Source organism: Chiloscyllium plagiosum, chromosome 4 (genome assembly GCF_004010195.1).
Source record: "Chiloscyllium plagiosum isolate BGI_BamShark_2017 chromosome 4, ASM401019v2, whole genome shotgun sequence".
Taxonomy (NCBI): Eukaryota; Metazoa; Chordata; class Chondrichthyes; order Orectolobiformes; family Hemiscylliidae; genus Chiloscyllium; species Chiloscyllium plagiosum.
In genome coordinates this window covers 113,542,928-113,570,313 of record NC_057713.1, presented here as the reverse complement: position 1 = coordinate 113,570,313, position 27,386 = coordinate 113,542,928, and the positions used below count along the sequence as shown (strand labels likewise).

General features: G+C 37.9%; 1 protein-coding gene across 1 annotated transcript in view; it reads right to left on the bottom strand.

Annotated features, from left to right (window-relative positions):
• Window positions 1–27,386, bottom strand: part of eif3hb (eukaryotic translation initiation factor 3, subunit H, b) — a 113,289-nt gene that overhangs the window by 45,959 nt on the left and 39,944 nt on the right. Inside the window, exons 3-4 of the mRNA XM_043688999.1 lie at window positions 11,786–11,953; window positions 7,508–7,607 (exon numbers count right to left, since the gene is read on the bottom strand). Coding sequence (XP_043544934.1) covers window positions 7,508–7,607; window positions 11,786–11,953 — 268 coding nt within the window. The remainder of the gene's footprint in view (window positions 1–7,507; window positions 7,608–11,785; window positions 11,954–27,386) is intronic.

The window sequence follows — 27,386 nt, the reverse complement described above, 5'->3', positions numbered from 1 at the left end:
GAGTGTGTGCAAACTCGACAAAGGAAGTCACCCAAAGTTGGAATCAAACCCAGGTCCCTGGCGATATGAGGCAGCTGTGCTAACTACTGAGCCACCGTGCTGCCCGTGGTATATTTGCAATTGCTTTTAAATATTCAAATTAATTTGGTAAGAAAAACTTGCTATTTATAAATCCATGTAATAACTCCTAATTAGTTTAACTATTCTCCTTTCATTCCAGTTCTCTTGTACCTTGGCAGACTTCCTTTATCCACATATTTTCGGAAACATTATAACTGTCTCATTTTCAATCTCCATTATATTGGGATGTGTGACAACATAGTGAGGTTTGGATTTGGTACTTTTAATTTCATTGAAATTACAATTTATTTTTGAAAATTCATCTCCAGTAGTCACCCTTGCACAATACACTTCAGATATTCCTATGGTTACACTAGTAACGTCTGGAAAAAAATTGAAGGAAATATTTATAAACCTTCTGTCAGTATGTCACTCAGTTATCAGAGGGCTACTTCTTCCCCAAATGATTCCAATCATTCTTTGATAACCCTTTTGTTTATGTTTAAGAAGCTCATGCTATTTCCCTTTAGTGACTCAATATTTTCACACTTTTGCTTAGTTTGCTCAATCCACCTTTGTCTGCTTCTATCCATTCAGGAAAATGGAGCAATATAAAGAGCATATTTAATCATACATTTGTTTTGAAAACTCACCATCATTCTGATTTTGATTTATGAAATTTCAAAACTAATGCACCCCCTATAATCATAATTCTAAACATTTTTACTTGATGCTAAATAATTACATATTTAAATATCTACTGCTGTTCTCTTTGACTTCTACTTCAATAAACTAGCCAAGGTTGTGTGGTATTCCACCTTCAGGAGTTGATTCATCTTCAAACTTTCTTTTCCCTTTTTTCCCCCCATTGTCCGAATAAAAACTAGGTTGTGGTGACTACTTCACCTGAGTTTACATACTTATTTGGTCTGTTAAGAATCACGGAATTCCTACAGGGTGAAAGTAGGTCATTTTGGCTTATTGAGTGTACATAAATCCTCCGAAGAGCATCCCAGCCAGACCCAGCTCCCTACCCTATCCCTATGATTCGCATGAATCATAGAAGGTTGTTCTCCAGGTACAACAAGTAATTAGGGAGGCAAATGGAATTTTTGTCCTTCATTGCTAAAGAGAGTGAGTTTAAAAGCAAGGAGGTTATGTAGTAGTTGTACAGGGTGCTGGTGAGACCACACCTGGAGTACTGTGGGCAGTTTTGGTCTCCTTACTTGACAAAGGATGCACTGGCACAGGAAGGGGTACAGAGGAGGTTCACTAGGTAGATTCTGGAGTTGAGGGGATTGGCTTATGAAGAGAAACTGAGTAGATTGGGATTATATTCATTGGAATTCAGAAGAACGAAGGGGGAATCTTACAGAAAAAAATAGAATTGTAAAGGGAGTAGATAACACAGAAGTAGAGAGGATGTTCCCACTGGCAGGTGAAGCTAGAACAAGAGGGCATAGTCTCAAGATTTGAGGGAGCATATTTAGAACCAAATTAGGAAGTAACTTCATCACCAAGAGGGTTATAAATCTCTGGAATTCTCTGCCCAGTGAAATAGATGATGCTACTTCAGTAAATTATTTTAAAGTTACAATGGATTTTTTTTTTGAGCAATACAGGAACTAAGGGATACGCTGAGAACACAGGTAAGTGGATCTGAGTCCACAAAAAGATCAGCCATGATCTTACTGAATTGCGGAGCAGACTCGAAGGGCCAGACAGCCTATTCCTGCTCCTAGTTCTTATGTTCTAACCCCACATTTACAATGGCTAACCCACCTAGCCTGTACATCTTTGGACTAAGAAGCTAACTCTCGTATTATTCAGAATTAGATCGGGGAATGTACTCATCTGTTGGATGATTTTTTTCAATGGCATAATCCTAGCCCTGTTCTCAAACAATTTTGTCTCATCACAGTCTACCTTAGGGTGTTAATGCCCACTTGTATTCCAACATAATTACTTCAGGAAATGTCTTAAACTGCTGCAATTGTTTCACCATGCATACTTTTAAGTTGTATTCAAGTTTTTCCACTTGCTTACAAGTTTATCAGTTTGAACTCATTGTTGCCAGGTTTTCAGTTTTATTGAAGTGGAGTCAGTCCCTGGGTTTAGAGAAGTGGCCAAACGTCTTTCAGGTTTGGAACCTGTCCCCTATAATCGTACATTTAACTGTCTAACCTTCCTCTGCTTATCTGATTCAATATATGACAGGCAGCATTCCTGTCATTATTTGAAAACTTTCAGCTCTTGCTTTTCAGTTTCTTCTAAGCTTCAAATACATCTTGAATAAAACCATCTCTTTAGTCTGATGCTGAATATGATCCAAGTTTTCTCAATCATCAAGTCCCCCACCCCCGCCACCTCAGAAAACCATTTCCATTTATTCTTTGATGTTTTTGACTCTGGGAACAGGATGGAAACAGACTGTTTTAGATCGCAGATCATGTCAATGAACATATCTACCTTGTTCATGGGCTTTCTACTCTTAATATCAATCCCATCTATGCTGATTGCTCTTCTGCCCACTTCCTATCGCGTGGGCTGTGGCCAACACTGTACATTCCTCTGCTTCCCTGATTATAAAATCAAATTTCTTAGATCATAGATTAAATATTTTAACCAGTATTTGTCTCCTAACTGGAGCTCCTGATTTCACTTAATCTTCCTGTCACCCATTTCTTCACCCCAGTGCTTATTCCTGATATAATAATTCAAATTTAAGTTTCTGCCCCAGTCAGTGTGGATTGAGGTATTTAAGTTACATAATTAATTGCTTAAAAATCATTTGCATCAGCGTAAAAAGAGTCATAGAGATGTACAGCACGGAAACAGACCCTTCAGTCCAACTCATCCATGCCCATCATATATCCCAACTCAATCTAGTCCCACCTGCCAGCACCTGGCCCATATCCCTCCAAACCCTTCCTATTCATTTGCCCATCCAGATGTCTTTTAGACATTGCAATTGTAGCAGCCTCCACCACTTCCTCTGACAACTCATTCCATACATGTACCATCCTCTGCGTGAAAAAGCTGCCTCTTAGGTCTGTTTTATACCTTTCCCTTCTCATCCTAAACCCTCTAGTTCTGGACACCCCACCCCAAGGAAAAGACTTTGGATTAGTGGTGCTGGAAAATGATAAATTTTATCTCTCCACTCTTCAGGCACTCTGCCTGTATTCCTGATGAAGGGCTTTTGCCTGAAACGTCGATTTTACTGCTCCTCAGATGCTGCCTGAACTGCGGTGCTTTTCCAACACCACTAATCCAGAATCTGGTTCCCAGCATCTGCAGTCATTGTTTTTATCTAGGGAAAAGACTTTGTCCAGAGTCGCTAAATATTTTTAAATCCCTTTAACTTACTCCCCACTGAGTCTACTAAGGGTAATGTCAGTTCTAACTAGTTAATTTTATGATATATAACAATTGTATTGTCAAAATTCAGACGCTGCAATTCCACCCTTCAGTTAACACCCTTGGTGAGCATATATTAAACCAAACATATTTTATAAAATTCAAAAGCAAAGATTGAACTTGCACAGAAGCTTGGTTAGGCCAAACAGAGCAGGGTACAATGTTCTCGCCTTCATTTTTACAAAATGCAGGACCAGAAATGCAACACAATTGCTAATTAATCCAACAAGTAATTTTAAAAAACTTTGTTACAGTGATGCAAGTATGAAATTCCTTATCAAATGGACCAGTTGAGACGATTATTATAGATGCATTTAAGCTGATGCTAGACAAGTACATGAGAGGGGATAGAATAATGTGTAGATAGGGCGAAGTAACGTCAAAGGAATCTCGTGTTAAGCATAAGTACTTGCAGGAGGCCAAGTGATCTAAACATCATGCTATGCAAATCAATGTACACATGTCCATTTGCTGAAACAATACAACAGCAAAAGTAAAAATTGATTCTGATTATTAGTACCTACTTGATTACTTCAAAAGAATCAACCAGTTTAGAAACCCTATTAAATCAGATTCAAAACTTTAAAATGCCAGTAACGACAATCTGATCACAATATTACTTTAAAATTATATATGCAAAAATGTGTTAATTATTTGGGCCTGGCAAGTATTAAGAAATCTCTCTAATTTTGACTAGCAAGTTAAATATCAGTGAACATATTTTGTACTTCATACATAGGCATTGTGCTGGTGGAACAAAATCTATTTCAAGTTGTATTCCTCCTGAGGCTTTACAGCTTCATATTTAGTTAAACCTAGAGACATGCCCACAACCGTCACATACACATGTTTGAGATCAGACAAAACATGTGTAGATACTTACTCAAAAGCAAACTGCGCATTTTAGGAAGAAACAATTCAAAAACATTCAGATGAATTGAGCAGTATACTTGTACCTGTGAAAGACACTTTCCTGATGCAATTGCAAAAACATCTGACAATTTGATCAGGATTAACCAGAAAAGATTTTTTCTTTCTAAAGACAAATTTAATTTTGAGATTTTTCTGGTGCGATAACACAGATTTATAAATGTACCAAAGTCATACAGGTATATTAAAATAAACCGCTTCTGATTGAAATATAAAATGTTACAGCAGGAATAATTTTGTAAAAAAAAGCATAAATTATTAGTATTAGAAGTTGTTCACTAATTTATAAATGCCATGTGCTGAACAGAATAAAATTTGAATCTATATTTTGATATATCTCAAATCATATATAACAGCATGTTCCAAATCTAGTGGATACAGAAATAAAACGAAGAACTGCAAAGGCAGGAGATCTGAAACCAAACAGAAATTGCTGGTGAAACTCAGCTGGTCTAGTAGCATCTGTGGGGAGAAAGCAGATTATTGTTTTGAGTCTGGTGACTCTTCATCAGATATTCTCTATAGATCAGCTGCATTATCAAATGAAATAATTGCTGTACTGTTGACTGTGAGAGAAACTGCTGAGAATTTAATGCATAAAAGTAATGTCACAAGTGGTAGTCCAGATATGTGATTTTTCAAAAAAAGTACAAACCTTCATTTTTAATTGTAACACTTGTGGTAGAATGGCAGTATAGGTATCATACAGAAACAAATGGAAATTAAAGCATACTATTTAAACTGTGGGTAACCCTTCAAGGCAATAAGTGGTTTTGGTACTCAACCTTAAATAGAATGCAGCTACCTTTCAGCATTTTGCAGATGAGTGTTAAATTAGCCAACAACCATTTTGTTCTGTTCTTTTCAGGAGATGTGTGCATTGCTAGCAAAGCCAACATTTGTTATCCATGTCTGACTGCCCTTGAACTAAGTCACTTACTGGGCCATTTCAGAGGAATTAAGAGTCAACCACTTTGCTGGGTCTAGAGTTCCAGACCTGTTAAGGATGGCAGATTTCTTTCGCCAAATGATTTTATGGACCAGACAGGATTTTACAAAAATTGATTATAGCTGTCATCATAACTGAAGACTAGTTTTACAAGCAGAGTTATTAATTAAATTTAAAATTTCATCACCTGTGATGGGATTTGAACTCATACCACCACAGCATTAGCCTTTGCCTCGTATTACTACCCCAAAGACATTAGCACTATACCACGGTCACCCCTCCAAAATCTGGACTACTTGAATGTTTGAGGAGACTGACTGCAGTTACTACAATGAACCATTTACTTATTTGGATGTAAAACAGTATTTTAGTTTGGAATGTGTGGAAAACAGAAAACTAGAACTTTACGTGTTACAAGTTTATGACCTGATGCTAGTAAAGGAGGTTTTAGTTTGTGAAAGAAAGTAAAAGTAACGCAAACTGTAATGAAGAAAACAGGCAACAAAACTACTTCATCGACATTCAATGAGATCACAGATTTCAAGGCAATGAGACATGTTTCTCATGGCTCATAAATTCACTTGTCAGATAGTCCATATAAGCAAATTACATTAAATCACAAAGTAATTCTGGATGCACTTTCTAAATTAAGTTACATGCTATCTAACAGCCCCAAAGACTGGGATAAATTTACAGTCCAACAAGGGAGGACCAAAATGATAATAAAGACAGAGAACATAAACTATGAGGGCAAACTAGCAATGAATATACAAACTGACAAAAAAGCTTCTTTAAATATAGGAAGCGGAAGAAAGGGGTCAAAGAGAACAGAGGCCCCTTAGCAAATGAATCTGGGAAGATGGTTTTGGTGAACGAGGAAATGGCAGAGGAATTACACAGAATATTTGTATCAATCTTTAAAGTAGGAGACACTTTGGGCATTTAGTTAACACTAAATAATACTGGGGAGGAATTATGTACCATCATTATCACTAAAGTAGTAGGATCAGTCAAACGAATGGGGCCAAAAGCAGATTAGTGCCATTGATATTGATAGGTTAACTAAGTGGGGAAAAAAGTTGGCAAATGGAGTATAATGTGGGAAAATGTGGAATTTGTTCATTTTGGAAGGGAGAACAAAAGAACAGTTACTTAAATGAAAAGAAAACTGCAACACAAATTACCTTATGCGCGAAACACAGAAAGCTAGCACACAGGTGTAGCAGGTAATGAGGAAGGCTAATGGAATGTTGACTCTTATCTCAAAAGAGTTGGAATATACAAGAGTAGGGAAGCTTTACTTCAATTGTACAAGATGCATCTGAGGCCACATTTGCAGTACTGTGAACAGTTTAGGTTCATTTACTTAAGAAAAGGTACCATTCATTGGAAGCAGTTCGAAGAAGGTTCCCTAGAATGACTCCTGATATGGGAGGATTGTCTTAATGACATTCAGCAAAGCTGAATAAGTTGGCACTCTACTTACTGGAGTTTAGAATAATGAGAGGTGATCTCACTGAAATACGTAGGATTCTTAAGGAGCTTCACAGGGTAAATGCCGAGAGGATATTTACATTCATGGGAGAGTCCCGGAGCAGAAGACCATAGTCTCAGAATAAAGGGATGCCAATTTAAGACTAAGATGAGGAGGAATTTCTTCTCTTAGAGGAGAGTTTTGTGTTTTCAGAACTCCTTGCCAAAGAAAGGAGCAGGGGTAGAGTCCTTGTGCATATTTAAGGCTGAGATAGATTGATTATTGATCAGTAGCAGAATCACGGTTTACCAGGAAAGGACAGAAAAGTGGACATGAAGAATGTTGGATCAGTCATGATCCTATTGAATAGCAGAACAGTCTCAAGGGGCCAAACGGTCCACTGCTTTCCTGCTTAAGGTCTTATTGTCTTTAATAGGGTGCTTCCAGAATAGATAGATAAATAGATTTCAAAATGAGTGCTAAATTTTTGGGTCAGACACTTTTCTTCAATAAAATGAAAAAGTGCCGGAGAAAATTCTATTTTCTCTCCACAGATGCTGCTGGACGTACTGAGTTTCTCTCACATTTTCTCATTTTATTCCAGATGTCCAGTATCCACAGTATTTTTACTTTATTTAAGCTTTTCTTTAATTATTCTCTGTGGACAAACATACCCTTCAGGTGTGAAATCTTTCTCCTTACAAACTTCCATTAATTTTGGAGTCAATCTGTATGCCTTCAGTGAAAGGGAGCCTTGTGCAGTTTTAAGGGGATCTGAAATATAAAGGACAGAAAAGAAGTTTATTGATAAAACTGCATACATTTAGTAGAAAAATCATTCAAATGATATCATGTCAACATAACATAAAAAGTTAAGACTGTGGTGTCAGTCATATTGACTGCTCCACTATTAGACTTCTCCAGTTACAGGATAACTGACAAAACAAAGACACAATGAAATAAGACATGGGATAACCTTGCCTCATAATGAAGAGGACAAATTATGGTCAGAAAATATTCAAAGTACACAAAGGATAGGCTGCATCTGTGGAAACAGGAGCAACTTTGAAGTTTTAGGTCTGTCATCTTACAACAGGAAGAAACTAAGAGAAAAACCTTGAAAGCAAGCAGTGAGAACATCAACAAAGCGTGAAAAACCTTTCCTCACCAATCTATTAGAGATGCATCTATTCAAAACAATAGTTAGGAGCATAATCGCAATTTAATGGAATCTAATGGAAGCGTTCGCTGACAGTATTCTCAGGTCAATCAAACTTTGTGTTGAGGTAGTTTGTTGTCACCATCCTCTTTCCTTGACTAAGTCAAAGGCCTTGTTTGGAATACAGCCTTGAGAAAAATCACTAGCATCTTAATCACTGCAGTCTTTACAAGAGGAGGATCTTGTTTTAAACTATATGTCACCTATTGGATAACAGTAATCAGGGAAAATTATATTAGGATGTTAGAACTGTTATGAAGATTTCAACTTACAAGATCTTAAGACGTTCTGCTTTGCTATACACATTGGGTGGAGCTTAATGCTGTCTTCAACATTAACTTTTTCAGGACCATCACCTCAATAATGATGGCAGTCAGCACAGTGGTCCTAAAGACAAGACTGAAGTGTTTGTTGCCATTTTCAGTTTGATGTGTTCAACGGATGATCTAACTTAGCCTTTTTGAGCCTTACAAAAACCTGGTCTTTAGCCATTTTCAGTCACTCCATATGACATCAAGAAAGACTGTGCTGTGAACAGCAAAGTTTACTGGCCTTGTAACACCCTGGTTGCTGTGTTAAAAACTCCAGAATGAGTTGCATCTCTGACCAAGCCACACAGGTACTGAAACTCTTGCATCAATCAGCCAAAGTAGAAAATTACCCAAATGTATCCAGTTCACAAAATCTAGGTCAAATCCAACAGTCAATCACTGCCCCATCAACGTACACTCTATCATCAGTAAACTTAGAGAAGAGGATCTCTGACAATAACTATTAAGCGGCATTTATTTACCAATAACCTGCTCACTGATGCTCAGTTTGGGTTTTGCCTGGGCTACTGAGCTGTAGTGTAAATATGGACAAAAGAGATGAACAGAAGGTGAGGTGACAGTAACTGTCCTTGACATCGAGGCAATGTTTAATACAGTGTGGCATCAAGAAGGCTAAAAAAAAATTGAAGCAAATAAAAATCATGGCAAGCGTTCCACTCCCTGGAATTATCTCTCGCTCAAAGGAAGATTATTGTGGTTGCTGCAGACCAATTGTTTCTGTCTAAGACCAGGAATAACACGACAAGTATTTTTCACATCAGTGTCCTAAGCCCAGCCCAGAAGTTAGGATGTCTGCAGACAACTGGAAATTGCACAATGTCATTCATCTCTTAAATCACAAATAAAATTATGCCCAAATGCATAAAGACCAGGACAAGATTCAGACTTGACTGATAAGTGGCAAGCAATGTGCATGACAAACAATGACCATCTCCAGTGAGAGAATGAACAAGTTCCTTATGACATCTAGCACTGAATTGCCTACAATATTAATTCAAACCATTAACCTGAAATTTAATTGGACCAGCCAACATTGACTTGACAAAACTTGCCCATATTCGACAAGGGAAGATGCACTTATGCAGTGGCTCTCCAACCTCAACACATCCCAAAATACTTAATAGTCAATGAAGTTCTGTTAAAAAAAGGCAAAAGGCTATTTTCATTCAGTAAGATTTCACAAACAACAACTTGATAATGTGTGTTGGTGAAACTAAGGAATAAATAACAATTAACATCAGTGCATGATAGAACACTGTCCACATGCCTGATGAGTAAAATATACAACAATAGCCAAGATGACTTAAATATTCATTCAATCATGACTTAAATATTCATTCACTTCATCACCAGCACATCTGGAGTGCAAAATCTAGATGATGTAGCATCTTGCCAAGACACCTTCAATCAACATCATTGCCAAAACCTATTTTTACAAAAGGCAACAGTCACATTATTACATCAGTAGTTCTGCATTTTCTTCCCAGGTATACACAATCCTCACGCAGAAATATATCACCTTTTCTTCATTGTTATTGGGCCCAAATCCTGGAACACCCCTCCCCCATTCTATGTAATCACCACTATGAGACGATCAGATGAGCTGCAATGATTCAAGACTAAAGATCACTTTGTCAAGGGCAATAACTACACTCTCAAATTTATGAATTAATAAAAATGCTGCATATAAGGATCCTATATCTCATTGCAGTAATCTTTGTACACTTGTTGGGAAAACTAAACTTTGTCTAAATATGAGCTCTTGTACTGATGGAATAAGTTGTTTTGATAGAATACCAATATCCAGGGGTTATGTTTTACATTCTTGGTCAGTCAAGTCAAACTCCAGACATTTTCTTGAACTATAAACTGGAATGAGTCTGAAAAAACAAAAAAACCGCCTTGGGGAGAGAACCTGATTCTCAAACATCTATATTTGTGAGGGGAATGGAAAACCTGTGCTCTTGAGGGCAGTGCGAGGTACATTGTTGGGACAGAGTAAAGAGAACTTTAAGTTCTATTTAAATCATGCTAAATCAGACAGACCTGGGAATGTTTAAAGATGACAGTGTCCAGAAAATGTGGGGAAAAAGTATCTAGTACTAGTAAACATTCAAAGGGAACGTATTATCTACAAATGTCTTGGAATTTCCGTGCTGTACACCTCTAGGACTCTATAAGTGACATATCTGGCCTTTGTCCAATCAGTTTTAAGCAACATTCTCTGAATAGGAAGCATGGACAGACAACCTATAGGGAGTTATTGAAGAGAAACTTGTGGTAACTCCAGTTTCCTTAGCTTGCTATTTACTCATAAAATGCATGATGTGGAAAATTGGTGCTCCTATTCTTGTCAGGCAAACTGCACAGACTTAAGTGCATTGGTAGATTTCATACAAAGAGTAGTTTCAACCCAGATGCAAGAACTTCAAAATGCTTCCAGTGAAATCAAGTTACTTAACGTAATTTCAGTTTCGTGCTTGAAGAGATGAAACTGATGCAGTTTTCTTCTGAAAAAAGATTTGGGTTTAGTCATATTTCAACAGCACCATCTTCAAGGTACATGGGTTTTATTTCCATATTAATTATATTTGCCAAGCTTGAAATAACATACTAAGTATTTTCAAATAAATGAAAATCTGAACAGAAACAAAACAAATTCCTACACAATTATATAGAACTAAAAATTTGATAAAATTGGAAAATTCAGGAGGAAATGTTAAAAAAATTCCAATGAATAAAGTATATTTTAACAGCTTTTCAACTGTAATCCGATTGTTAACATACTGAAACAATTTTTGTGTTACCCAAAGATTAATCGTGCTCATTAGTATTTTTTCTGACAGATATTCAGGATGTAACATTTACTTCTCGGTTGGAAACTTTGTAACAGCCTGCCAGCTATGGCAAACAGTGAGCTTGGGGAAGGCAATAAAGATGTTTTACCTACAGCTATGATACTGCACAGAACATCTGGTTTAGTGAGTAAAGGAAACGCCACTAAATGGGCAGAAAAAAGAAAATCTTTGTGCTAAGAACAGTCTACGTTTTGTGAGCGCCTGTCAGAGGCGCAATCTGGCAAAATGTGTCATAACTGTAAGGTCACGTACTGAGCCAGACTCAAGCAATCAGTTTTTGTTAGACATCTGGTCCTGTTCCACCCGCCATCAACAAGGGGGAAGAGGAATGAAAAAAAATTGAAGCAGCAACTTCAGCATTCCAGAATGTACACATCAGGGCTCTGATAGCAAGAAAAATAAACAGAAAGAAGGAAACCCTGTCTAGACTGAACTGCTGCTGGGGCTGAGGCAGACACTGGGCTGGTATTTACTGAGAGGGACTGCCAGGCAGCACTGCCAGGTAAACAGTGAAGAAGAAATGAATAGGAAAACGTCACTGACCATAGATGAGGACCACAGACTCTTCAATTGCGTGTTGGTAACTAAACTGGGAGTCCAACAGAGCTCGGCTGACGAAAGAGCCATAGTAGGTTGACTGGTACCAGCCAACATGGAGGTGGTCTATGTTAACATGACGCAAGCTCCTCATCATTTCCATTTGGTATTGAACTGTAAAACAAAACAAAAAAAAAAGAAACCATTTTTTCAATTTTAAGCAGAATTATAATCAGATTTACACTGCTGAAATATTTTCTGGTCAGACTCTGCCCATAAATAATATTACACAAAACACTAAGCACGGTTCTTAACTATTAACTCTGAAGAAGGGAGTACTGCTGCATATATTTGATATAAAATCTATGGGCACCACTTGACAATTATCTCATAGTTTGATCCCCGCAGAAAATCTACTTCTGGTCAGGGATTTAACATTCAAGCACATTATTATGCTTATGCGTACAAACTTTTGCAAGTCTGAAAAAACTGAGGAAACAATAACTTATTCCAACTATAATCTTAGAATTGCTAGTCTGAATAATTGGAAACTATTACAGATAGTGGGAAACCTGCAGCATGCAATAGTATAATTTAGTTACACATGCTTTAACTTGACGAGAATTTTAATAATCAATCTGTAACACCCACACATATTTTTTAATAATAATCACTCAAGATAGCAGAGGGCTTTCACAAATGCCCAACTTACTTTGTGTATTGATGGCTATTATTTGGGGTAGAGACCAGAAAAGAGATATAATTTTAACTCATTTTCTTTTAAAATACTGTTTACAGAAAGTCTAAAATGCCCATTACCAAAATAAAAATTGGCCAGCCACATCCCAGACATTAAAATTCCACAAGGCTGATGACTCAAAAGTTGACCATCAAATTTGACTACTACTTAAATCTCCAATCCGTTGCTTCCTCAAACCAGAAACATGCCAAATGGGCATATAACTATCCCAAATAACCAGAGCATTTAAAGCTTCTCAAGATCTATTAGGGATGGTGCAGACCCCACACAACAGCAGGACTTGGCCATTCAGTTCTCGAACCTGTTTCATCATTCTAGATAATGACTAATCATATCCATGCACTATTCCCATATCCCTTGCTATCATCAATAACTATCAGTAAATCTATAAATATATCTTGAACTTAATGAATGAAATCCCACAACCTCCTCAGATACAGAATCTAAAGATCCACCACCCTCCAAGTGAAGACGTTTCCCTTCATTTCACTATGATAAATGATTATGTTGGAGACTCGTAACATCCTCAAAACATTCTACCAGGTGTCCAAACAATGATTTCACCTTCATAAATCCATGTGGATTCTATCCAATCAGACAATTATTTTCTAAGTATCCTCTAATCACATCCTTTATAATAGATCCTAATAATTTCCTGACTACTAACATCAGGCTAACAGATCTGTATATTCTGTTTTAATGTACCCTCTTTTCTTAAACAGTGGGTTACATTTGCAACCTCCCCATCTTCAGACACTGCTTTCGAATTCATTGAATTTTGCAAGATGATCACCAATGTATCAACTATCTCTCCAGCCAGCACTTTGATCAAATACTATCTTTAGTTTAAATTTAGACATGGCTCTCTGCTTTTCCTGTAGAATATTTTTGCCTTTTGAAAACCAAGCAGTTTTTAAAAAAATGCTAGCCATGGCCTATCTACTGCCAAACTTTTAAATTTATTTTTCTAATCCACTATATGCAACTTCTTCTTTATACCTTCAAAATTGCCCAGGTTTATTTTTAAGATGCTACGTTTGGACTACTTGAAAATTCAATCATACTATGGTCACTATTCCCTAAAGCTCCTTATAAAACAAGATTTTTTAAAATTATCCAATGATGAGATGAGGTTGTCACTGGTTAGTACAACATTTATTGCCCATCCCTAATTGCTCAGAGGGCAGTTAAGAGTCAACTGCACTGTCGTGGAACTGGAGTTACATGCATGCCAGAACAGGTAATGGCAGACATTTTTTCAGAAAGGTTATTAATGGGCCAAATGTTTTCAGCAATAAATGACAGGGACAGCAATTAGATTAACTTCTAATTTCAGAACGTGTGGATTTCAAATTTAACAATCTGCCATACTGCGATGCAAATCCATGTTCCCAGAACATTAGCCGAGGCTCTGGATTACTGGTCCAATGTCATTACCACTACGCCATTGCCTCACCATCATAAGCTCTTAGTCATTCTTTAATGCGAGATTTACAATGGCCTATGCCCTCCATGGTTCCTCAATTTATTGCTCCAGAAGACCATTTCAAACAAATTCCAAGAGTTTTTCTTCCACAGCCTTGATGCTCTTTAGATTTGCCCAGTGTACATGTCAATGGAAGTCACCCATGATAATGCATTCGCTTTCCTCCATGCATCTCTAATTTCTTGATGTATACCATGTATACCCTACAATACCAAAACTGTTCCATGGTATGTAAACCACTACTGTTTATGTTTACTGACCTTCATTTCACTCGAGATTCTACATTTTGTTCTTCCCTCACTGATTCACTGTCCCTGTCAATCACTGCCACCACTAACACATCACCTTTCATCCCTCTTGAAGTTCGACTATTCTTTAACATTCACCTTCCAAGACTTGATCACCCTACAGCAAGGTCTTCACAATGGCAATTAAACAATACCCTTTTCATTCTACTACCACTACCAACTCATCTATGCTACTGTGAATGCTGCATTCAGGTAGATTGTTTTCAATTCTACTTTTTTACACTATTGTGCAATTTGAAGCTCTGATTTGTTTCTGCTGCTTTCCACTCTGCTACAGCTTTTCTACTTTCCAAGGATTACCTTTGCTTTTAATCTATCCAAATTCACCCTTGGCATCCCATTCCCCCGACAAGCTAGTTTAAAACCTCCACAACACAACTAGCCTATCTTCCAACAACCCATCCCATGAAAGGATTTTTAAACAACGTAAGTAACTCTATAAATCTGAAAACTATTATCAGGTTTTCCCTAATAGAAAGTTACAGAATTCAAGATATCAGAAGTTACAGAAATCAGTTAGCACTGCTTGTTCATCTTGATTGGAAAAAAAGTTACACATAAATATTCTCAGCAATCACTTCTCATTAATGTTTAATTAAATAAAGACTCAGGCTCAAACTATATCCACCAAACAATAATACGAATCAAAATGCCTGTAGGTGCTATGTCAATTATTTTTTTCAACTGTAATTGGCAGAATGCACATCTTGTGTAACCAATAAAGATTACATGTAAAGGGTTTCATTTAAATTCTGATAGGTAAAATTTTAAAACTTGTTAAAAATATGAGCTATAAACATTGTTTTTAAAAAATGCTCCTTTCGGCAAGTAAAACTGTTCAATGAAATGGACAACTACTTTCCGAAAGCAATATTATTAAATAATAGATAAAGCTTATCAATAATTTTTATTCCTCTTAATAATTATTAATGGCTACCTTCATTGATTTCATGGCTAGAATTCAAATGTCGCAGGACAGGACAGAATGCCATGTTACCAACAGACGGTTTAAGCTGCTACACTTAGTTAAGAATGTCAATCAAGGGGCTGTCATTATTTTTTTTACGGTCATCATAATGTCACCTGCACTGATATAATACTGATTCCCCAGAACAGGTATTATATTAATTGATGCTCTTAAATTTCTGAACAACAATTTCCACTTCCCAAATGTGCAACTCTGCACTGCTAATCAAATTATTCAGTTTTACACTCTCAGTTGCAGCTTCATAAAAATAACTTGTTAAACTGTATCAATTTGCGACCGTTTCGCTATGTTAAGTAGTGTGTGGGCTAAATCATATCACTCGACCTTTAGACTACAATTCTCACCCCCAACCCTTCATTTTATAACTTGGCAGCACACAAGACTGGAACCTTCGAGCTGCAATGGGAAAGTTAGACAGAATAGCTTGGTACATAGCAACAGTAGTGAAGAGTGGGAAAAGCAATCAGGAACCGAGTAAAGGAAATTGATGAGAAAAGCCAGAAGAAAGCTGCAGCAGCTTTTGCTCCTATGGGTCAAGTTCCATTTTCCAGTTCTTCAGTATTGCAAAGATCAACACAGTTTCCAAAACTCTGGCCAAGACTGCTGACAAAGCACCATTATAGCTACAATTTAGAAAATGCAGAAGCTCATTAGCAACATGATGTAGTCATATAGCAAAGTGATAAGACGTGGCATCATATCTGCAATCCCCCAAATGGTAAGTTACTAATTATGGTATGCCAAGGAGGAGGTGCTAGCCACTTCCCACAGGGAAGAAAACCAATCACATGGTTTCATTAATCGCATTTAGACTACAGATGCCAAAATGCTGCAGGGTAAACTAATACATTATTAAAATTAAACTCTCTTGAGCCAATACTCCAATGCAGCAATGGACTGGAGTAATACTCTGAATTCATTATCTCAAACTATCACAACAACCACCATGCCTGTAATCATCTCACATAGCATCCTTACAGTAAATGTCCTTATAATGTATACAATAGATTCACACCAAATTTGGATGGCTGAAGGGTGTTTCTCTGCAGATAAATGTGGACAAAATCAAAAATTTCACGTGCTCATTAAGCTTTGTGCCAGAGTTGGAGTCAGTGAAGAATCGTTTTGGCTGATTTCAATAACCTTTCAACAGCTAGATGAACCATCCATAAACGAGGAAGTAAAATAACTGCAAAAATGTTGTTCAGATTTTATTGAAGTTTTGGATGTTTTCTTGGGGCGAAGAGCTGACAGATTAAAATTCACATGCCTGGAAGTTAAATTCAATGAAACTCAATGAACAAAATTATAATAACTTTTCAATGAAATAAAAACTCAGTTTTCTTTGTTGCTTGTGTTATGCCAGGAGACAGTCATGCTTATTAAAATACTTTAAACAGTCTATTGCAGTTGGCAAGTACTACCGAAATGCATTAACATTTCAATCGTTTCAGGCAACTGCAGCCTTACTTCATTTTCAATGCTATAATCAAGAACATGAAATCAAATATCTTCATCAGTTTAAGAAAAGGATTAACTGCTTCTCGCAGTCAATGAATTCAAGAAAAGAACACTCTCACAAAATTAGATAATTCTTAATTTTCATTTTGTTTTCAAACTTGTGAAAATGCGAGTACATGCTTCAAACTTCAAGATTTTCTGTATGCTTTTGTGCTCTGGGAAACAGTAATAGGTGCATACTGAATAAAGTTAACTATATAACTCATTATGAGGATAGTCATGATTTAGAGATGCCGGGGTTGGACTGGTGTGTACAAAGTTAAAAATCACACAACACCAGGTTATAGTCCAACAGATTTAATTGGGAGCACTAGCTTTGTCACAACCACCTGATGAAGGAGCGGCGCTCCGAAAGCTAGTGCTTCCAATTAAACCTGTTGGACTATAACCTGGTGTTGTGTGATTTTTATCATTATGAGGAGCACTTGTGGTACCCAAGTAGTATGCCCACCTATGGATCAGAAGGTCTGATTCAAGTCCCATCTACTCCAGAGGTATGTAGCAACATCTCTGTTAGTTAGAAAATGACTACAACTCATTATGCTTGCAATCAGGCATTTTAATGCAGTTCAAAAAAAGTTGCAGGATCATCTCTGAGAGACAGGTTTAACTCCATTTGTGAAGTCAGAAAAAACAGCTTAATTAAAAGGGAAGGTCTAAAAACTTGTCTATTTTTCGTAATTGTGTTTAAGATTATAGATAAGACTTCCATTTAATCTCTCCTGACATTAAAAAAACAACCAGTGAAGAAGTGGAGCTCCCCTTTATCACTGAAAGGTAGAAGACAGAGGGTGGTGGTGGAGGGTTGTTTTTCAGACTGGAGGCCTGTGACCAGTGGAGTGCCACAAGGATCGGTGCTGGGCCCTCTACTTTTTGTCATTTATATAAATGATTTGGATGCGAGCATAAGAGGTACAGTTAGTAAGTTTGCAGATGACACCAAAATTGGAGGTGTAGTGGACAGCGAAGAGGGTTACCTCAGATTACAATAGAATCTGGACCAGATGGGCCAACGGGCTGAGAAGTGGCAGATGGAGTTTAATTCAGATAAATGCGAGGTGCTGCATTTTGGGAAAGCAAATCTTAGCAGGACTTCTACACTTAATGGTAAGGTCCTAGGGAATGTTGCTGAACAAAGAGACCTTGGAGTGCAGGTTCATAGCTCCTTGAATGTGGAGTCGCATGTAGATAGGATAGTGAAGGCGGCATTTGGTATGCTTTCGCTTATTGGTCAGAGTATTGAGTACAGGAGTTGGGAGGTCATGTTGCGGCTGTACAGGACATTGGTTAGGCCACTGTTGGAATATTGCGTGCAATTCTGGTCTCCTTCCTACCGGAAAGATGTTGCGAAACTTGAAAGGGTTCAGAAAAAATTTGCAAGGATGTTGCCAGGGTTGGAGGATCTGAGCTACAGGGAGAGGCTGAACAGGCTGGGGCTGGTTTCCCTAAAGCGTTGGAGGCTGAGAGGAGACCTTATAGGGGTTTACAAAATTATGAGGGCATGGTTAGGATAAATAGGCAAAGTCTTTTCTCTGGAGTCGGGGAGTCCAGAACTAGAGGGCAAAGGTTTAGGGTGAGAGGGGAAAGATATAAAAGAGACCTAAGGGGCAACTTTTTCACGCAGAGGGTGGTACGTGTATGGCACGAGCTGCCAGAGGATGTGATGGAGGCTGGTACAATTGCAACATTTACGAGGCATTTGGATGGGTATATGAATAGGAAGGGTTTGGAGGGATATAGGCCGGGTGCTGTCAGATGGGACTAGATTGGGTTGAGATATCTGGTCGGCATGGACGGGTTGGACAGAAGGGTCTGTTTCCATGCTGTACATCTCTATGTCTCTATGACTCTAAATTAAAACAAAAATGCTGGAAACGTTCAGCAGGTCAGAGAACATCCAAAGGGCAAGAGATAGACAGCAGGTGCAAGAGTGAGAGAGTGAAAAAAAAGAGACACGGTTAGCAACTCACATCGTCAGCCAGGTACACACTCTCAAATACAGCAGTCAGGACTGAAGCCATGTCAAATTTCAGAATGTGTGTTTTAAGAAAGAAAACTGCAATACCTTAGGTCAAATCGGAATGTATTAATCCAATGAATAGTGAGTGCTGGAAAACCAACTGACACAGCTGGTACAGTTGATAGTACAGCGTTGCTGAGAATAAGTCACTTCACGAGCATTGGATTAAACAAATATTTTATGCCTCCCCACTTCGCAAACTTGGCTGAACAGGGTCAAAGCTTGTTGTAGCATAGACTGAAATAAATGTTCAGTCTATGAAGTTACCCTAGTGAATATTAGTGACATTATGTATTTTAATGAACAAAAGAGAAGGCATTTGAAGAAGCAGAGGGTAGAAGCAATTAAATAACCAAAGGGATGATAGTTCAAGCCAAAATTGTGGTCAAAGTAAATAAACAAAACGTGGGTCCAGAGGTGCAAGACATTGTAACAAGGGAACCATTATGAGCATTTCCTGCCCAATAAAGAAATATGAGCTGTGGTTAAGATTGCAATGTTAAAGCTGAAAGAAAGAAAGGAGGGAAGCAGAAAAACATAAAATTATATGCCAGTTATCTTGTCATGTGTAACGAGAAAGGCATCAGAATCGAGGAGGTTATAACTGAGCACCTGGGAAAAAACTTCCTGTAATCAGGATGAGTCAGCATGGTGCATAAAGGTAGATAAATCTCCAGGACCTGATGAAGTGCTTCCTAGAATTTTGTGGGAAGCTAGGGAGGAGATTGCTGAGGCCCTTTACTGAGATACTTGTATCATTGACAGTCACAAGGCAGGTGCTGGAAGACTGGAGGTTGGCTAATGTGATGCCATTCTTTAAGAAAGGATAAGTCAGGGTACTACAGACCAGTGAGCCTTGTGTCAATGGTTGGTAGGGTGTCGGTGGGGAATCTGAAGGACAGCATTTACATACATTTGGAAAGCCAATGACTGATTAGCTTTGTGAGTGGGAAATCATGTCTCACTAACTTGATTGAGTTTTTTTGAAGAGGTGACAAAGATTGATGAATACAGACATTGTCTATATGGACCTCCACAAAGCATTTGAAAAGGTTCCACATAGTAAACTGGTTAGTAAGGTTAGATCACATGGGATCTGGGAGAGCTAGCTAATTGGATACATAATTGGCTTAAAGGTAGGAGACAAAGGGTCATAGTAGAGAGTTGCTTTTAAGACTGGAGGCCTGTGACCAGCAATGTGCCACTAGAATCAACACTGGGTCAATTGCTTTTCTTCATTTATAAAGATGATTTAGATGTGGATATAGGAGGCATGGTTAATAAGTTTGCAGGTGTCTTGAAAATAGGTTTAGGGGACACTGAAGAAGTTTATCTCAGAGTACAATGGGACCTTGAACAGATGGGCCGTGGAATGACAGATGCAGTTTAATTTAGATAAATGTGAGGTGGTGAATTTTGGTAAGGCAAACCAGGGCAGGACTCAAAATTAATGGAAATGCCTTGGGGAGTCTTGCCAAACAAAGAGACCTAGTGTAGAGGGTGCATTGTCCCTTGAAAGTGGAGTTTCAGGTAATTAGGGTGGTGAAGGAGGTGCTTGGCATGCTTACCTTCATTGGTCAGAACATTGAGCATAGAAGTTGGGACGTCATACTGCGGCTGTACAGGACATTGGTCAGGCTAATTTTAGAATACTGCATTCAATTCCAGTTGCCTTCTATAGGGAGGATGTTATTAAACTTGAGAGGGTGCAGAAAAGATTTACAAGAATGTTGCCAGGACTGAGGAGTTTGAGTTATATGGAGAGGCTGAATAGTTTGAGATCTTTCTCCCTGGAGCATCAGAAGCGGAGGAGTGACCTCATTCTAAAATCATGAGGGGCTTGGATAAGGTAAATAGACATGGTCTTTTTCCTAGGGTAGTGGAGTCCAAATCTAGAAGATATAGGTTTAAGGTGAGAGAGGAAAGATTTAAAAAGGACATGAGGGGTAAGGTCTTCAAGCAGTGGGTGCTGCATTTATGGAAGGAAGTGGTGGAGCCAGGTACAATTACAACATTTAAAAGGTATCTGGATGGGCATATGTATAGGAATAGTTTAGAGCAATATGAGTCAAATGCTGGCAAACAGAACTCAGTCAGATTGGGATGTCTGGTCAGCGCAGATGAGTTGAACTGAAGGGTCTGTTTCTATGTTGCCTGATTCTATGATTATGCACTGTGGTTAATGAGGAGCCTAGTGTCTTTTACTTGGATTTCTGGAATGCATTTGACGAAGTGCCACATAAAACGTTTGTTGTGTGAAAAAGGAGCTCATGGGGCAGGAAATAATATATGAACATAGACTAAGGATTGGCTGGCTGGCAGAAAACAGAAGGCATGCATACAATCAGTCTTTTTCAGTTTGGCAGCAAATGACAAGTGGGGTCCTGCAGAGGATTGTGTAAGGTTCTCAAGTTTTTATGATGTAAGTCAATGACTGAGATGATGGGGATGAAGACATGGTGGTTAAATTCACAAGTGACACAAAGATAGGGAAGAAAGAATGTCATGAACATAACAACCTCTATATCTGTCTACAACCTTGGAGTATAATTTAGGAAAACATGAAGTTGTTCCTTGGTTGGAAAAAAAATTATAGATATGGAGGTCAACTGCAGAATTGAAGTCCAAAAGGTTATCATGCAAAGTCACAACAAGTTAGGATGCAGGCACAACAAGTGATTAAGACTATTGGAAAACTATCCTTTATTAGGAGAGGAACTAAGCATAAAAATAAGGACATTTTACAGGGCATTCATAAGACCACACACTACATGCAATTTTGGTCTTCTTATTTAAGGAAGGATATAAATGCACTGGAGGAGGTTCAAAGAAATGTTACTACATTCATATCTGGAATGCATGGGTTGCTTTTTTTTTTTAGAAAAGATTGGATAGTATGCCCTTGATTTCAATAGGTTTAAGGATAATTTAAGTTTATAGAGACCTTGAATGGTTTTGATAAGGTGGACATGGAAAGAATGTTAACTCTTGAGTGAGTCCAGAACTGGGGATTCACTCTTTTAGGACAGAGATGAGAAAGTTTCTTTTCGCGAGGATTGCACAGCTTTGGAAATCTCTGCCTCAAAATATGGTGGAGATAGAGTCTATAGTTACCAGAGGTTGTTGAAAATGTGGAATTTGGAACAAAAGCAGATCAACCATGACCTTATTAAATGGTAGAGCAAGCTTGAAGGGTTAAATGGTCTACTTCTGCTCCTAATAGTTATGTTCATATAATGTGAGCATGGAGTCTAATTGAAATATTTAAATATGGAGCTCACTCCCTGGGAGTAGGTTGGTCATATGCCACTACCTCAATACCCCCCCCGCCCCACTAAACTCTGTCTTACCAAATCTGTTTAAAACTTAAGCAGATGTGAAGCAGTTTGGGTTTAGATTTATAATTTTCTTTTGAAAAATCACTCCCTACCCAACTAACATCCACCCATTTTTGGGGGTTAAACTTATCCATTAAGATAGCAATAGCCTACAATAATAATAGTTCCAAAGCACATTAAAGAACTGTGCTAGTAATAAGAGGAAAATAATTTAACTAGAGATAGTGATTAGGAAACATAATTGAAGACTAGGATGAACAAAATGGATTCCAGAATAATTTTTGAAGTTGAGTTGGAAGGAGATGGAAAAGGAATTCAGTGTACAGGGGCTGATCAGCTAAAAGTTGTCGACCAAAGCGAAGTAAAGAAAATGAAAGAATTTGCAAGGGACCAGTGTCAGAAGACCAAAAGGCTGCAGAAGTCTATCTAAAAGATGATGCAGAAATGGAACGAAATGTCACCATAGAGGCATATGCATAGATTCAAGATTTTACAGATCAGGAGCTGAAGGTGGAGGGAATTACGAAAGCAAGAGATGGGTCTAAAGATTAAGAAATTGAAAGGATAGCCGGGAAAGCACACAGTTAAAAGGGAATAAAGCACAAATGGTTGGGAAGCACAAGGATGATACCAAGATTGGAATGTTTGAGTTATAAAGAAAGACTGGATAGGTTGGAACATTATTCTGTGGAGCGTAGGAGGCTGAAGGGTGACCTCATTGTGGTTTATAAGATCATGAGGACCAAATGGAGGCAAATGGGATTGTTTCAGTAAGGAAGTCTGGTCAGCATGGACGGGTTGGGTCAAAGGATCTGTTTCCATGCTGTTTGACTCTATGGAAGCAAACTTGGTGAAGCTTTTCAAATTAGGGCTAAAACACAACACTGAGCTGATAAGGGTCATCAATGTGCCTGAAAGGGGCTGACTCGCACTGGAACAATAATGTCCCACATATTTCTAAATGAAAGCATAGCGTGAACACCTACAGCAGTTTTAATTTTTAGATATAATTTTTATTTGAAGGAACAGATGAGAGATGCGATACTTTTCTTTCTAGTAGCTTCCTTTGCATTTTCTCTTATATTAAACACAGGAGCATGCAGATAGATTACCACTTTGTGGAAAGAATAGAAACATACCAGCAGCAGGCTGAAGACAAACCATAACAATTGTGCTTTTGACATACACTATTTGACACTGTATAATGGAATTTGATATGTTGGTGCAATTTTTTACATAGGAGATCATTATAGAACAATCTGAAAATAGGAGTCCACTCTTCCTGGCGGCATCAAATGAACAAAAATGTAAAATACTCCACACATAATAATATAATGTCCTTCAATCAATAACAGCAGCTTCAAGATATCTTTGTAGTTGCCTCAATTTTGGTATTGTCTAGCTTACAAACTAGTGAAAGATATCAAAAAATTTTTAAAAGTTAATTCACTGTTAAATAACATCAACTTATAAAATGGCTATATATCTCTCACACACACACACAGAATCTTCAAATTCCAGTTTTCTACCTCAAAACAAAACCTTGATTATTTGTTGTACAATATTTGAACTTTGCTCAAAATTTTACTGGAGAAACAAAGGTTGTGCAACTTTTGAATACTCTGCCTCAGGTGGTGGAGGGAAAAGGAGGTCAAATTAAAAGGAGTACTTTTAAGGTTAAGACTCTTCATAAGAAAGGGAATCAAAAATTATTGGGGTAGATGAGAAGGTGGAATTCAAAATTCAAATTCAGCTATGATTTTATTGAAAGTCAGACCAGACTCTGGGCAGCATATGGCCTGCTTCTGTTCTAATTCATTTGTTCACATCTGATGACACAATATGCCATTAATCCAATGTCCAATAATATTGTCAGCATTCACGAAAGCAAACTGAAGCTTATAATACAATGAACGTGAGAGAAAACCGAACAAATAGTCCTTTACAACAGCAGGAATTAGAATTCCAATAATGAACGGAAAAATGATTACTAATTGTTTCAAATATTACTATGCCTTATAATCAAACTAATCAGCCAAGGACAAAACAATCAGTTCCATTTGGCATTCTTCTGAGCACGACCATTTTCATCATTGGTTAAATACATCCCAGTTAAACAGAATTACATAACTTTAGTTTGAAATAATCTCAGAGACAATGGCAGCTCAGCATTTTGTTTGTTACTGTCTCATTTTAAGTAAAAACACATGAACTGATCTAGGACTGAATAATGATAATTTTAGGGTTTCTAACCTTACATTTACAAGTCTACTCTCACCAGACTTAAAGCTCTGTAAAATAAATCAACTCATTTCAGGGTAAGATTTTAGTTCAACCACAGCTGCAACATTACATATCTGTATGATTTCGGATACTTGCAGTTTTTAAAAAGAATATGAAATGGATGACTTTTACATCCCTGTCTCTCAAATCAATACACACGGGAAATTAGTAGTGTAACCATATGTTTCTACGAGTTAGAATTCTTCTGACTTATTTCACATCACCGTGAATAAATTCAGAATCACAGGTAACCACGGGTATTAGATAAGCTCCAAAAATACCAAAATTTGGAACATCACCAGAAGCAAAATATTACTAAAAGACAGATATGACTTTACTACCAAGGAAACCAAGATCATTTCCAAAATCTCATGCAAAAGTGCTCATCTTCACAAAGGAGTGAAACTTACACTTGAATCATTAACAATAGCCCATTATCTGACTTTATGCAGGGAAAATAGTCAACTGACATTTAGCTAGAGTACTCTTTGCTGCAAGTAAATCTTTTAAAACCAGTATTTTCACTTATACAAAACTGATTAAACATCTGTTTCAGATTTTACAGCAACATTGTTTGAAGTCAATAAATTGATGCAAGACACAACTGAATGCATAAACACTTTTTTAAAAAAATAATGAAACCAGTGATGGCCTGTTACTTCAATCTATTTTACTCATTATTTTATTTTGTATTAAGATAGTTTGCACCACCCTGTCGTCAAAATATATTTTTTTAATTCATTGCTGGGGATAATGGATGCAGCTGGCTGGGCCAACATTTATTTCCTATCCCTAATTGTCATTGAGATGGTAGTGAGCTGGCTCTTGATCTGCTCCAGTCCTTGGGTATAGGTATACTCACATTGTACTTCAGAAGGAAGTTTCAGGATTTAACCCAGCAACAGTGTAGAAACAGCAATATACTAAGCAAAAGTGAGGACTGCAGATGCTGGAAATCAAGAGTCTAGATTAGAGCAGGTCAGGCAACATCCGAGGAGCAGGAAAATATACTTCTATGTCAGGTTGGTGTGTGACATGTTGAGGGATCTTGCTGACAGGGGTTCATCTGCTGCTCTTGTTATCGCAGGTGGTCAAGGTCGTGTATTGCTGCTGTTTAAGGAGTTTAGATGAGTTGCTGTGGGGCATCTGGTAACTCAAGTCCAACTCAGTTATTAGCCCTCAATTAACTACCGTGGTCACTGGACCATCAAATTTAACAGTTTCACACTCATTGCCTTGCCACTTAACTCTGGTGCTTCAGCTAGTTTGCTCCACTCCTTGGACTTGCAATAGTTCTTTGTGTTTCGTTAAATGGTAAAATTATTAATTGAGATGACAGGAGGACTGATGGCCATGGGGAGAAAACCCTCCATGTCAAAAACAGTGTAAGAATATGCAACGGTTAGCACAGTGACTCACATATTAGCCAATTAAGCAGGTGAGTCAAAGTAATCGCTGTCCATTTGATTTTCTGCCTAAAGTGAATTACCTTCCCTGGTAGGGGAGGTACAATTTGCCTCAGATAATGGTAAAGAAAGGAAAACAATTAAATTGCTAACTTCAAATCAGCATTTAGCAATCCCCTGGCAGGAGAAGGTTGGACAGTGAAGGAATGGTGGCTGACAAAACTTATTCCACAAACACCACCATGGAGGGAAAATTCTGTTTCATCAGCTCCCAGCCTAATTCCCCACCCTCCAAGGGCCCTCATCCCCAGCCTGCAGATATCACTGATACATGCGTTCCGGCACAGTAATGACATATGCTTCCTGTACCTGTTGTGGTCAGCTAGCGTCACTGCCACATGCAAGGGGGCTAATTCCACCATTATGGAAATCACTCCAATAATAATAAATTCACAACTATAATGGTGCCACTGCACCTCTAAAAGGAAGATGTAATGAAAGGATAAACTTTCTTGGCTTTTATGATGCGTTGACTTGAGATTTTTGAAATGTCAAAAGTGTGGACAAGCGTGTATAGAAAACAGATACAACGATAAAGAGAATCTTTACACCGGTGGCTGCATTTAACTGCGTAATTAAGATAATTCCCTCATTTATCTCGGTGTTAAGTAACAAACTATTTTGTTGAAGTTAATGCAGGTGCTAATGCCACACATTTTTCTCTGACCTCTATTTAATGGTGTAGCTCAGCATTTGTAGACAACCCCCCCTACTTTGATTGTAAAAGCAAGTGGCAATTTACACTTTTTTACTCAATGGCTACACTGCTTTTCAATAGTGGTTTCTAACCTTTATATTACCAAAAATGATTAAAATGCTTTGATCATCTTTGCTGGTTTGCTTTTAAGTCATTTTTCCAAACTTTAATAGAGAAGTCAACCAAATAATGAGTAAACAGAATACATGTAGAACATAGAACATTACAGCACAGTCCAGGCCCTTCGGCCCTCGATGTTGCGCTGCCCTGTCGTACTAATCTGAAGCCCATCCCACCTACACTATTCCATGTACGTCCATTTGCCTATCCAATGATGACTTAAATGCACTTAAACTTGGCAAATCTACCACCAATGCAGGCAAAGCATTCCAAACCCTTACTACTCTCTGAATAAAGAAACTACCTCTGACATCTGTCTTATCCCTATCTCCCCTCACTTTAAAGTTATGTCCCCTCATGTTTGCCGTCCCCATACTTGGAAGGCTCTCCCTGTCCACCCTATCTAACCCTCTGATTATCTTGTATGTCTCTATTAAGTCACCTCTCAACCACCTTCTCTCTAACGAGAACAGCCTGAAGGCCCTCAGCCTTTCCTCGTAAGACATTCCTTCCATACCAGGCAACATCTTAGTAAATCTCCTCTGCACCCTTTCCAAAGCTTCCACATCCTTCTTATAATGCGGTGACCAGAACTGTACACAATACTCCAAGTGTGGCCG